At 41.8% G+C, this 14,366-nt stretch overlaps 1 protein-coding gene across 1 annotated transcript in view; it reads right to left on the bottom strand.

Annotated features, from left to right (window-relative positions):
- LOC126252240 (homeobox protein B-H1-like) overlaps positions 1–14,366 on the bottom strand; it is a 460,727-nt gene that overhangs the window by 399,057 nt on the left and 47,304 nt on the right. The window contains exon 3 of the mRNA XM_049953113.1: positions 4,338–4,424. Within this exon, the coding sequence (XP_049809070.1) occupies positions 4,338–4,424 (87 nt within the window). The remainder of the gene's footprint in view (positions 1–4,337; positions 4,425–14,366) is intronic.

The raw sequence follows: 14,366 nt of genomic DNA, 5'->3' as shown, positions 1-14,366 counted from the left end.
TTGCCGGTCCAGAATTTTGTGCACCTATTGACTCCTCGATTACGCCTCAAAAATGTGCGATGGAATTCATTTCAGGCGATCTGGATGGACAAACCATTCGCTCGAATTGTCCAGAATGTTCCTCAAACCAATCGAGAACATCTGTCGCTCGGTGGCACGGCCCACTGTCGTACGTAAAAATGCCATCGTTGTTTGCTGCAAATGGTCTCCAAGTAGCCGAACATAACCGCTCCTTGTCAATGATTTGTCAGTTGGGTCAGAGGACCCAGTCCATGCCATGTGAACACAGCCCACACCATTTTGGAGCTAACATCAGCTTGCGTAGTGCCTAGCTGAAAACTGTATCCATGGCTACATCTGGTCTGCAGCACAGTCGCACCCTACCGTCAGCTATTACCAACTCAAATCGGGACTCGTCCGACCAGGTCACGGTTTTCCAGTCGTCTAGGATTCAATCGATGTGGTCACGAGCCAAGGAGAGACGCTGGAGCCGATGTTGTGCTTTTAGCGAAGGCACTCGCGTCGGTCATCTGCTGCCAGAGACCACAGAAGCCAAATTTTGCCGCAGTGACCTAACGAATACGTTGGCTGTACGTTTCATAGTGATTTCTGCCTTTATTTCACGTAGTGTTTCTTGTCTGTTAGCACTGACAACACCAAGCAAACGCAACTGCTCTCGGTCTTTAAGTGAAAGTCGTCGGCCACTGCGTTATCCGTCGTGAGAGATAATGCCTGAAATTTGGTATTCTACCATTGACACTGTAGATCTCGGAATATTGGATTCCGTGACGATTTCCGAAATGGAATGTCCCATGCGTCTAGCTCCAACTACCATTCCGCCTTCCATAGTTATGTCGGAAAACTTTTCACTTGAATCACCTGAGTACAACTGACAGCTCCGCCAATGCACTGCCCTTTTATACATTGTGTGCCCGATACTACCGCCACTCTCAGTCTATATACTTAGATAATTGAAAAGCCACGATCGCTTCAATATCTTTTACTAGATGACCGGTTTCAACACTCTGAAGGTGCCATCATCGGATCTGAAACGTGGATTAACATTTATAAAACCTTATGGACATCATGGCTCATGAGGCAGACCATCTGATAAAATCATTGTAACAACCAATAAAAAATAATAAAAAACTGCTCTCATGGTCGTTCTATCCATAAAATATAAAACTGAAGTCACCAGATGAAACTACCACTGCTCGCCTAATACCGGTCGGCATCATAAGTGCTGCACTACTTCAGGTATCAGTGCAGCTCATGCCACGTCGTGTTGCGGCACTTCTGTGTGCTCGCGTGGGCCCTACACGATAAGAAGAGATGTTATTAAAGACAAAATTTATGCAAGTAAATTGCATGTGGTGATTTGTATGAAACAATTCATTTGAATAAGATTGCACAATTTTTAGAAACATGAAGAAACTTGTTTACATTGAGTCATAGTGCAACCTTTAAAGTATAGTTGTGCATCAAGACTGTAAACGAGGAATTTCTATCCTGTCGTTCAGAAGTTGTACTAGAAATGCATTTGTATGGCACTTATAGTCTGAAATTTACGTGTGACTACAATAATACACAATTTGCTATTCATTTTCGCATTTCAAAACCTACTTTTTCAACAACTACTATTTACCGCGTGAGTTGAAATACTTAATTAACTGTTCGTAATATCACAGCAACAATACATTTATGATAACGCGAGCACGCAAGAAGCAAATTTTTAGCAGCGTGTTTAAACGTTCAATGTTTTCATCTACCTTGATATCAACATGTATAAAAAGATGGTTTGCGCGTGTGTATACGCGCGTGCGCTCTCTCTCTAAGGTGTGTGTGTATGTGAGTGTGTTTGTGTGTGTGCTCCATAACAGATCTGGAACTCTTGGAGCAATTACAACCAAACTTGGTACACAAATTACTTAATTCTACGAGACAATAACCGCTGCGATTGGACAACACCCTTAGAACCAAACTTGCGGAGTAGGAGTGTGGGTGAGAAGTTATGATACATAATAATAATTCTGGGATCCCAGGAACAGTTTTCATTAAATGTTGCAATGTATAGTTTACCGCAAGGAAAAAAATAATTTCGGGATATCATACCCAGCCTGATTGAGGTTGGGGTATGGGTCAGGACGAACCAACATAAAAATAATCTAAGATGAACATTATTAGTGTCCAAGCAAATCAGAGGAGCACTCTGTCAAATAGTGTGGAATGGATTTGATCGTCATATTTATCCCATTTTATGTTGCTTGTTTAAGAGAGTGTTAGTTAATTTTTTTGTTGAAGTAATTATACAATGGATTTTACTTTTTAACTTTAAGAATGTGTTTACATTTTTACACATATAAATAAACTTAGCTTGTTTTTATGCTTCCCTTCTCTAGCTAATAACAGAGTAGGGTTAAATGTAACCGGAGAATGCCGGCTAATATCTAGTTGATGTAGATAATCTAAAATAATGCTCTACATTGCACAAAAGGGAGAAGAAAGGTTGCGAGATTAGATAGAAGATGGATCAGACAAATGTAGGATTGTGGCCACGGTGATACATTTGTCTATAGCCTGAAAGAAAACGGAAAAGAAACTAAATAAAGGCAGATGTTGGTGGAGCTGTGACATGCTGAAATTATAGCAAATATACTATTTCGACATGATATAATGATAATGTTCTGAGCGGCATTCAGATGTTCTTAAGAAGTAAGACTACTGGGATTGTGAATGTTATGCGAAGTCGAAGTTGGCTTGTAATAGAGACGTGCTAGCAGAGTTCTACGTTACATCTGGTACATTTTCAGGCTGTCTGCCCAACACGCTAGTGCTTTAACGGAGACACATCGTTCCGTTTATTTAACCTTAGTTGCTGCAATAGCTTGACAGACAAGAAAGTTGAGAGTATTCTGTATACTGCAAAACCAACTGTTTGCATCCATCACTTGTTGCAAACATTATTTGTGAATCCGGAACTATCAATGAAACATTAGATCTCTTCATATACTGCATTACTGGACGATGAAAAAATGTCTAACATAGCTTACATTGATGTTTTGAATAGTTTGTTTACCATATTTAGTAAAGTAGGACTTTATTCCATGCCTGATTTAGCCTTTTAAGAAACAGTCTTCTGAGACGTAGAAGAAGGTGTGATACTTGACTAAATCAAGTTTTTTGAGGTGAATCAAAAACTTTCTTGAAATAGTAATCACTCTCGTTTCTCGCCATGTACTCAAACGTCAGCCATGGCTGTAATTTCAACTATACGTTTTCCTTCAATAGAGTAGTTCGGGAAACGAGTATCACGAAAGATCACGGCCACCGCTTATAGAAACTTCGGCCAACAGAAAACCAGACTGTAGTTGACACATTCTTATCCAATAGCAGAGATTGTCTCTGAGTGCCTAAGGCCGTAAGTCGACAAACAAAAGTCTCTGCTTCTGCAACTCACCTCATTTTGCATCAGTAGAATCATTCTGATACCCCCGCCGGTACCACATGTCAGTTTAGGAGAAGCACTTAGCGTTATTCCTTATTTTGTACTTTGCATTACTTCAGTTCTCCTAAGCGAGCTACGATATGCAATCTTCCATTGTCTTTTAATTTTGTACGCTGCGGCATTCCCCATTTCTAACGTTACTTTTGAACTCAACAAGAAGTTCTGTAAAACGTAAACACTGCGCTGTGTAAGAACTTAGATAGTGACAATTTTTGAGGTAGATAAGGTTCATTTACGATAATTTTTCCAGCTCTTCCCACAGCGAAAATTGTTTGTCCACCCGTTTACGGTCGTAACGATTGCAACTTCCAACATGAAACCTGTCGGGGTTAGTGAACTCAAAATGAGTCATCTCACAAAAATCCCAAAATTCGTCTAAACCGTAAATTCAGACAACACTAATTCAAATGTCCCTCCAAGAAGAAATGAGCTTGCAGCATATTCATCTGTTTCAAAAGAGGGGTTCATATAAACGTGCATATTACCGAACCATTAATTCAATGTGTCATCGTTACAACATAATGACAGTATTATTGTGAGAAGAAAGATAAAACAGGTAGAAGCCGACTTCAGGGAAAATCAGTGGGGTTCCAGAGAAATACAGGAAAATGCAAGTCAATACTGACCGAATGACTTATCTTAGATGACAGACGGAAGAAAGACAAAGCTGGAGCTATAGTAGTTTGTAACTATCGGACAGCAAAGTGGATGAATCTACATTCCCATGAACACCCAATGCATAACACTTAGTTTTTAATCGTTAGATCGGCTCATTGGTTGTAATATCTGAATAGAACAACAGTAAACAAAAATGGACAGTCTTAACACTCACAGATGTCGGCGTCTGTTGAATCAGCCTGACTCCAAAAGTTATGAAGTGGGCTCAGTGTCAATGGGAGCCTGAGACGTTTGCAGCAATCTATGGGCAACAAAAAGATCGTGCTATATAAAAAATAACACCACCAATCGTGTTGTGCACTCTCAAGAAAACTCTAGCAAACATATTCTCTGTCAACGATTAATAACATCTACATCCATCCTCCAAAATGCACTTAAGGTTATATCTTCCTTGTGCCAAGTAATGCAGTTTATTCTTGTTTCGTACACAGATGGCCTGTGGGATGAATGTGTATGTGAAATGTCGTTAGTCTAATTTTATTGTCACAGCCCCCAGGGAGGCGAAACGATCACCGTTTGTAAAAACCACCATAAAAAGATCTGTTCTAGGAATAGGTAGGAAAGATTTATTATTCGTGTGTCAGAGTTACAAAGAATTGAGAGCAACCTCTCGATTATGTGGAGTGCAGTTGCGCGAAACAAATTGCAATTATACTGGATTTAATGTGTAAATACAATGTATTTATTTTGTTTCTTACTCTGTTTCTGCGCATTGTAATCTTGCTACGATAGTATCGAAAAAAAAGGATGCTTGGATTACAAAACTGCATTATGAAAAATAGCACTCAATATAGCCAAGAGCTTTTTACTACAGTATTTAGAGAGGTACATATTTCTACATCCTTTTCAGTACGTCTGTATGTACGTATCAGTAACTGCTAAATATAAAAGACGATAGTCAGTTTGAGATCTTATCAACTGAAGTATCTCTGGAGTTATAGTTTGATTTGCAGCTTTGATTCGACATTTAAGGCAATTTCTCAAGAACAAGAAATCCAGAATCGTAACCACGGCTTTGTGGGAGACACAGATCACCCAGTTCAGTCCATGACTTGGTAGACTTCTCATTAAGACTTCATCCAAAGTTAGGGTGATATATGGAGGAGCTCATTACCACATCCAAATTCCCAGTTACAGCATCTTCATCTTCAGTTCATGAGAATTAAAACTCAGAGTAAATAAAGTCTCAGGTCACACCGTTCTCTGGGATGAAGTGAAACCAGATCACGTCATTATGAAGTAGGCCACTCCAGACATTCACACTGCTGTAACTAAGGTGGTCCTGGTACATTTACTATGGTTACTGTACTCCTTAAATACGGCCTTAGGCCGATTGATCCCTCCAATGGTATGAACGTCGCCTTCTCAGTGAAAAGAATATGCTGCAATAGCCTTTATTCTCCTCCTCCTCCTCGTCTTTATAGTCATCATTAACGTCATAATAATCACGTGTTTGTCCAGCATCAATCTGCGAATTCAAGTCGCTGTGGTCTTTCCTCAGCCTTTACCTCGTGCCTATGCTGAATCTTGTGGTTACGTAGCTTTTGGAATACTTCGATAAGTAGTCGACTTTGAAATACTTGCAAGATAAGATGTCATGCGGAGTGCACTCAATATGCTTCGCAAGTGCCCTGTTGGCATATTCCTTTTGCTACGTATCCATATGATTAGGATTGATTCATTCATTTACCTAAGATTTTATCTTGTGAAGCTTTCTGTCCTGATATCATATTAGTCATTTACTTCGTACTACCACGGGTCGTTTCAAACCCGCACAGACTTTCAACTCTGCACTACCAATTCTAGCCACATTTATGGGAACACTAACTCAGACTGAATATGCAGTGAAAGAGCAGCCACTGACCTGTTCGACGCACACTGGCATTGCCATCAAGTAATCACAAGAATTATTCCCGTAATTTCAAGACTTCATTATGTTTTGTTGGTGAAATCTCGAATTTTTTTCGATGACCCCATGTTAGATGGGTTTCCCTTCATTTGTCTGACGCAATACTCCTTGACACACAAAATAATGTGGAGATTCGCGCTACCGTTCTGTGTATACTGTCCCCTCCTGATCCTATGTGATAGCCGGGTGGAGTGGCCGGGCGGTTCTAGGCGCTACAGTCTGGAGCCGCGCGACCGCTACGGTCGCAGGTTCGAATCCTGCCTCGGGCATGGATGTGTGTGATGTCCTTAGGTTAGTTAGATTTAAGTAGTTCTAAGTTCTAGGAGACTGATGACCTCAGCAGTTAAGTCCCATAGTGCTCAGAGCCATTTGAACCATTTTTCCTATGTGATACGAATGGCACAGGTCTGAGCATTACTGCCGTGTTGGACTGCGTATGTTTTATGTACAAAATCTTTCTAGACCAAACTATAATTTCTCATTATCCTACCTACAAATCAGAAACTGCCGACTGGTTTACACGTGACTGAAACTAAGAAACCCTTCCACGTCTTACAGAGTGAAGCACCGAAGAAACTGATATATGCATGCGTATTCAAATACAGAGTTACATAAACACGCGGAATACGGTGCTGCGGTCGGCAACGCCTACACTATATAAGACAACAAGTGTTTGATGCAGTTGTTAGATCGGTTACTGCTGCTACAGTGGCAGGTTATGAAGATTGAACGTGTCGTTATAGTCGGCGCACGAACGATGGGACACAGCAACGCTAGAGGTAGGGATGAAGTGGGGATTTTACCGTACGACAATTTCACGGAAGTACCGTGAATACCAGGAATCCGGTAAAACACCAAATCCCCGACATCGGCAAGGCCGGAAGAAGATCCTGCAAGAACAGGACCAACGACGACTGAAGAGAATCGTTCAATGTGACGGAAATGCAATTATTCCGCTAATTGCTGCTGATTTCAATGCTGGACCATCAACAAGTGTCAGCGTGCGAACCATTCAACAAAACATCATCGATATGGGCTTTCGGAGCCGAAGGCCCATTCGTGTACCCTTGACGACTGCACGACACAAAGCTTTACGCCTTGCCTGGGCCCGTCAACACCGACATTGGAATGTTGACGAAGGGAAACATGTTGCCTGGTCGGACGAGTCTTGTTTCAGATTGCGGCGAGAGGATGGACGAGCACGGGTATGGAGACAACCTCAGGAATCCATGTATCCTGCATGTCAGGAGGGGACTGTTCAAGCTGGTGAAAGCTCTTTAATGGTGTGGTGGGTGTGCAATTGGAATCATATAGGACCCGTGATACGTGTAGATACGACTCTGACAGGTGACACGTACGTAAGCATCCTGTCTGATCACCTGCATCCATTCATGTCCATTGTGCATTCCGACGGACATGGGCAATTCCAGCAGGACAATGCGACAACCCACAGTGCTGAATTGCTACAGACTGGCTCCAGGAACACTCTTCAGAATTTAAACACTTCCGCTGGCCACCATACTCCCCAGAAATTAACATTATTGAGCACATCTTGGATGCCTTGCAACGTGTTGTTCAGAAGAGGTCTCCACTGCATCGTAAGCTTACGGATTTATGGACAGACCTGCAGGATTTATGATGTCAGATCCCTCCAACACTACGTCAGACATTAGTGGAGTCCATGACACGTCTTGTTACGGTAGCTGGGGCCTTATATGATTGAAGGCAGGTGTACCAGTTTCTTTGGCTATTTGGTGTATAACTCTTTGCTACTTCCAGGCAGTAGCATGATAGGGCTGCCTCAAGTCGTAACCAAACGCGTCGGCCTAGTGGTAAAGAAGCTGAGCCGTATGCGGAAATACGTACTATAGAACTTCCCCATTTATGCTTTCCATCAAAAGAGTCGCAACCGTTTTCTTTCTCTAGCCGTAGCCAGAATGAACTTGTTTGACGTCTATAATGATCTTGACATCTGCCGTTAGTTAATTTCTAACCTTTCTGCCTATCAGTTGAGACTTCTTAATTGTGGAGTCAAATGATTATGATACGCTTTCACGTTTCATGAAGTGCACGACTGTACATTTTTCTACTGCGAAACATAGCGTTGAATATCTGATTCACAAAGCATGAAGTCGTGTTCTCAGACTCGTTAATTACCTTCCTTGGGTGGAAATCATCCTTTACAAAGTCAGTGTGTAATTTAATATCTCTTCTTCTGCCCCACGTACTATCAGTTCGTTGTAAGTGTTTGATTAGCCCAATCAAAAAAATAAAATAAATAAATAAGTAAATAAATAAAAATCCAGCTCTAAATATACAGTTTGTAACACACTTTACGATGTGAGAGTAAGGGTACTTCTGACCTACCTATTATCGATATGAACCCATCCAGGTTACAGCAGCGTCACCTGGCGAGGAATGACTGCTAGTCAGAGAGACCCACGGTGCGTGTAGTATCAGCGATCTTACTGTCCGTAGGTGTCCAGACGTAGAGTTGGGCAGCCACCCCTCATTAAAGATGTCGAACGTCGTGGGCTGGGCAGACTGATAAAACAGGACAGGCGGCTATCTGGGGCGGAGGTAACATCAGATGTTAATGCTGGGCAGAGAGCAAGTGTGTCTGAACACACAGTGCTGCGAACAACCCTAACGATGGGCATCTGCAGCCGACGACCCATGCATGTGCCAATGTCAACATCGTGACATCGGCAGCTATGACTGATATGGATGCATAACCATCGGCACTGGACTTTGGCGCAGTGGCAGAGCATTGCACGGTCTGATGACTCCCGTTACCTTCTTCATCATGCCGATGGGAAGGCGCGAATCCGTCGTCTTCCAGATGAACAGCTTTTTAACACCTGTACTGCAGGATGGAAACAAGTTGGCTGCTGCTCCATTATGCTCTGGGGAACATTCACTTGGGCATCCATGGGTCCAGAGCAGCTCGTGCAAGACACCATGACGGCCAGGGAGTATAGTACACTGGCTGCAGAGCACGTACACCCCTTCTTGAAGATCACGTTTCCCGATGGCAGTGACATTTTTCAACAAGATAATTCGCTATGTCATAATGCCAGGAGTGTGATGAAGTAGCTAGTTCAAATGGTTCAAATGGTTCTGAGCACTATGTGACTTAACATGTGAGCTCATCAATCCCCTAGAACGTAGAACTACTTAAACCTAACTAAGGGCATCACACACATCCATGTCCGAGGCAGGATTCGAACCTGCGACCGTAGCGGTCGCGCGGTTCCAGACTGAAGCGCCTAGAACCGCTCGGCCCCTCTGGCCGGATAAGTGGCGAGTTCCACTTGATGTGCTGGCCCCCCAACTCGTCCGATCTGAACCCGATCGAACGCATCTGGTATGTGACTCAATGTGGCATCAGAGCTCATCACCCCCTCCCAGCAATTTATGGTTCAAATGGTTCAAATGGCTCTGAGCACTATGGGACTCAACTGCTGTGGTTATCAGTCCCCTAGAACTTAGAACTACTTAAACCTAACTAACCTAAGGACATCACACACATCCATGCCCGAGGCAGGATTCGAACCTGCGACCGTAGCAGTCACACGGTTCCGGACTGCGCGCCTAGAGAAATTTATGGGAATTAGGTAAGTTGTCTGTGCAGATGTGGTTCCAACTACCTCCAGAAACCTACCGAGGGCTCGCTGCTTCCATGCCAAGACGCGTCGCCACTGTAATCCGGCAAAAGGTGGACATAACGGCTGTTATGTTTGCTACGGCTGATGAGTATGTGGAAGGAAGTAGTATGTTCCCGGTTCGTACTCCCTGGGAATTCCAATCGAAAACCTACCTTGTACCGTCTGCCACTGAAATTTGTTTAGCATCTACTAGACGATCCCATGACGAAACGCGCCCCTTTTCGTTGGATTTTCTCTATTTCTTCCGTTAATCCAATCTGGTAAGTGTCCCATATTGATGAACAATACCACAGAACCGAAGGCACAAGTGTTTTGATTTTCTTTTCTTTCGTGGATGAACTACATTTCTTTAGGATGATTGCTATGAATCTCAACCTGGCATTTTCGCTTCTTGTTTGTTTTATCTACCAATTCCACTTTAGGTCGCTCCGGATCATTACTTCTAGGTATTTCTAGGTAGTTAGTGTATCCAGTGATTTGAAAACAATAATGTAATGTAAAGTAGTCGATTTCTTTGCCTATTTATGAACGATATACTACATTTATTGACGTTCAGGGTCAACTGCCAGAGTCTATACCACTGATCAGCCCCCTGTAGGGCATTCTGCTAATCGATACTGTCTTCTGGCGTTGCTACTTTCTTATAGACAAGTGCATCATCTGCCAACATCGTCACCGACTTTATCCACTAGATCATTTATGTGTACTATACTCAGTAATGATCCTATCACACTTCCTTGGAGTACTCCTGAAATTACCTTTACGTATCTTGAAGTTGATCCTTTAAGAGCGACGTGTTGAATTCTACATGGAAGGAAGTCCTGAATCCAATCACGAATCTGGTCCGATACTCGGTAATCTCGTATTTTTTCACTAAACGACAGTGCGAAACTGTATCGAATGCCATCCTGAAGTGGTTCAAGTGGCTCTGAGCACTATGGGACTTAACATCTATGGTCATCAGTCCCCTAGAACTTAGAACTACTTAAACCTAACTAACCTAAAGACATCACACAACACCCAGCCATCACGAGGCAGAGAAAATCCCTGACCCCGCCGGGAATCGAACCCGGGAACCCGGGCGTGGGAAGCGAGAACGCTACCGCACGACCACGAGATGCGGGCCATCCTGAAGTCAAGCAACACGGCATCAACCTGAAAGCCGATGTCTAGGAAGTTCTAGATATCAAAAACGAACATAGCGAGTTGAGCATCGTAAGACCGCTGTTTATGGAACCACTGCTGATTTTTATGGAGGAGATTTTCGTTCTCTAAAAACGACATAATACATACACATTCTACCACGGAGGTTTAGAGTAAATATGAGGGGGCTAACGGACAATATGTTATTTCTCCTCTCTTTTTAGCTGAATTTTCTTTGTATGACATTACCACTGCGGTACGACGTTCCTATACTACGAAGAGCTTTTTCCTAGGCTGAGCTGTCAAAAAAGACTGCTTCCCAGCTGATAGTTACGGTGTTTTCAACTAGCTTTGAACAGACTTTCCAACTGTTCTTCCGACTTCCATCAAGGCGATCACTGCTGGTTAGTTGGCAGTACTGCATATGCACATATGCACGGACCGTAAGGACCACCAGAACCGATGGGCAGAAAGATGTGTGGTTATTATGCCAAATAATAATCAGAAGTTTGGAAGGTAGGAGATAAGGTATTGGCGGAAGTACAGCTGTGAGGAGGATTCGTGAATGGTGGTTGGGTACTTCGGTTGGTAGAGCACTTACCCATGAAACGCAAAGGTCCCGAGTGCGAGATGAAATTCGGAAGAACAGTTGGAAAGTCTGTTCAAAGCTAGCTCAAAACACCACAACTACCAGATGGGAAGCAGTCTTTTTGACAGCTCAGCCTAGGAAAGAGCTCTTCGAAGTATAGGAACTCTCAGTTTTAATCAGCCAAAAAGTTTAATACCAGTGCGCACACCGCTTGAAGAATGAAAATATCGTTGTGGAATAATCAAATGTTTCTCGGGCATATGTGATGAACTTTTTCAAGCATTTTAATGTTACGCTTGCCATTTACCCAAGTAATACATTCACACACGAGACCTTAAAGTACAACGCATTTGGACACAACAGATCAACTAAAAATTTCACAGTCATTGATTACCATCTCTCGCACATACAGCATTTCAAATACTTCACCAGTGCGGTTGAGACAGCACTTTAACATGAATGGCAGCTTTTGCAGAGGCGGTTTGTAGGGAGTGGAAAGCATTAAATATTCTGGACGGGTTGCTGTTTTAGTTACTTTGTCATGAGCCCGTGATTAAACTATGGTTGATAGGCAAGGAAACAGAATATTATCTTATCTTATCTTTATATATTTCGATAAAGAATTAAAATGTGGGTAATATAAATATCAGGATCGGTTTTACTTTCTCACTAAGCGTTACGGCCAAGATCACGAAAAGTCTGTCGACATATTACCAAATACAGTGTAGAAAGCCTGTCTTCTTTCTGTTCTCACTGATCTCCAACATAAACGTCCAAACTGATCGCTGTCGTAATAAGCACGCTGTTGCTGAGATGCCAGCTGGCAGGTAGTACACTTCGTGTACGGTTTCTGTTCCGGAGACTACGTCGAACTGGATCGCCCGTAATATTTGTCGACAAAATTCTCGGACGAGCACTAGGCTCGAAAGAAACATTTGCGAAAGTTGAATGAACCGGTTCCGTTTGCGTATTTAGTAACTGCTTCTGTTCGTCTGTCACTGAGTCGAACGTGTACAATGCTCATCGACGAGGCACATGCGTGTGGTTATCGGCGACAAACATAGTTAATTACAGGCACAACGCCATTATGTAAATTATCTGCGCTTACATGTTCCTTATTTAGATTGCACTATCGTCATGAACATGCGATCTGTTTCGCAACAGGTGACAGCGTTTTGTTACATAAAGACTTACAATTTGAACATTTTCCGGCTACCTTGAAAACTACAGCACGCCTACAATACATGGATTAGCGGTGGTAGTTTCCACTCCTCTGTCTTATGGTACAGAACTCAATTAATTATCATTAAAATTTATTCATATCCAGCCAGTGCCCCTATAGATTATACAATGCCCACAGTATGTCACTTCTGTCCAGAGCTCACTCAATACAAGGAAATGAAAATGACGAGCTAGTTACAGGCAAAAACTTAACATATCAACAGAGACGAACGAAAGTTTCGTTGTAGTCTATTCGAAACCTACTGCTTATCGAGAGACTATATATCCCTTTCTTGAAAATTAATATATAATAATATAATAACAAATCCTTAAGAGGGGGGGGGGGGGGGGGTAGGACGTCAAACCGGCCGACTTGGAGCAGGAGAGGCACCACAGGACATTTTAATTTCCACTGTCTATACTTTTACACATAAATTCATAAAACTTTGTCAGCATGGACAGGAAGGATTCAGTATTCACACTCATAGCAGTGGACTTAAGAAACATAACAAAATAAATTATTTTTACCTGTGAAATTCATCATTTTTTTCACTTACTATTGGCTGCATTTGTTGCTATAGGTACACTTTTCTTCATAAGTAAGAGAGATTCTTCGATGAATTTTGCAGAGCATAAAAAACCATACTTACAGGTGTATGAAACTCGAGAATTTTCCAAATCTATTGAAAACAGTGGGAGAAATTGAGATAACTAAGTATAAAATTTCAGTTTTTTTCTAAACATGAAGTTTAAAATGTAACTGCTCATTCATTTCTTCATAAATTAAATAAATTCTACAGTTCCATACACCAGTAAGTATGGTTTGTATGCTGTGCAGAATTCATCGAAGAATCTCTCTTACCTATGAACAAAAGTGTACCTATAGCAACAAATGCAGCCAACAATAAGTGAAAAAATGATGAAATTTCACACGTAAAAAATTTTATTTTGTTATGTTTTCGAACTTCCACTGCTGTGTGTGAATCGTGAATCCTTCCTGTACAGTGGAAATTAGAATGTTCTGTGGTGCCTCTCCTGCTCCAAGTCGGCCCGTTTGACGTCCTGCCCCCCTTAAGCTAGTATTAATAGTTGTTGAACAACTGGTCGACTGAAATAGTGCTAGTGGTACCAGTATGTTTGCGTTAAAATAGTAAACTTAGTAAAATCATTCTCTAAAAATATGAAATTGAGTATCTAATCAAAATTTCCTTTATTTTATGTCCTTATTCTGAACATGTGAATAATTCATATTGTGTTACATCATTTCGTAATAACGTATGATATTTTAATACTTTCTTCCTAACTTCCTCCGATCACTCATTAACAGTAAGCCATAATGTAATATGATGTTATCTGTTAGAAGTCGCATCACAAGGCGAAAAAAACTGAAAGCTTAATTAACAGGTATCTCCAGAGTACTGCTACGTTTGCTTGTTTAATGTGTATGGAATTTTCTTTCGCATGTTGCGGCAAGTACTTACATAACCACACATCGACATGTTTTAAGTAACTTAGTTGGTCCCTGTCATGTTTCTGAATGGGTGTAAGTCGTTTTGCGTCAAGAACTTAATACCTAATTAAAAGCAACATCTGTATGTAGAATGAAGTCCACGCAGCTTTAAATGGTGAAAGGAATGAGTTAGTATTTTATAA

This window comes from Schistocerca nitens, chromosome 4, assembly GCF_023898315.1.
Source record: "Schistocerca nitens isolate TAMUIC-IGC-003100 chromosome 4, iqSchNite1.1, whole genome shotgun sequence".
In the NCBI taxonomy this organism is placed as follows: domain Eukaryota; kingdom Metazoa; phylum Arthropoda; class Insecta; order Orthoptera; family Acrididae; genus Schistocerca; species Schistocerca nitens.
Note: the sequence above shows the minus strand (reverse complement) of the source record. Positions and strands in the feature narration are given on the sequence as shown.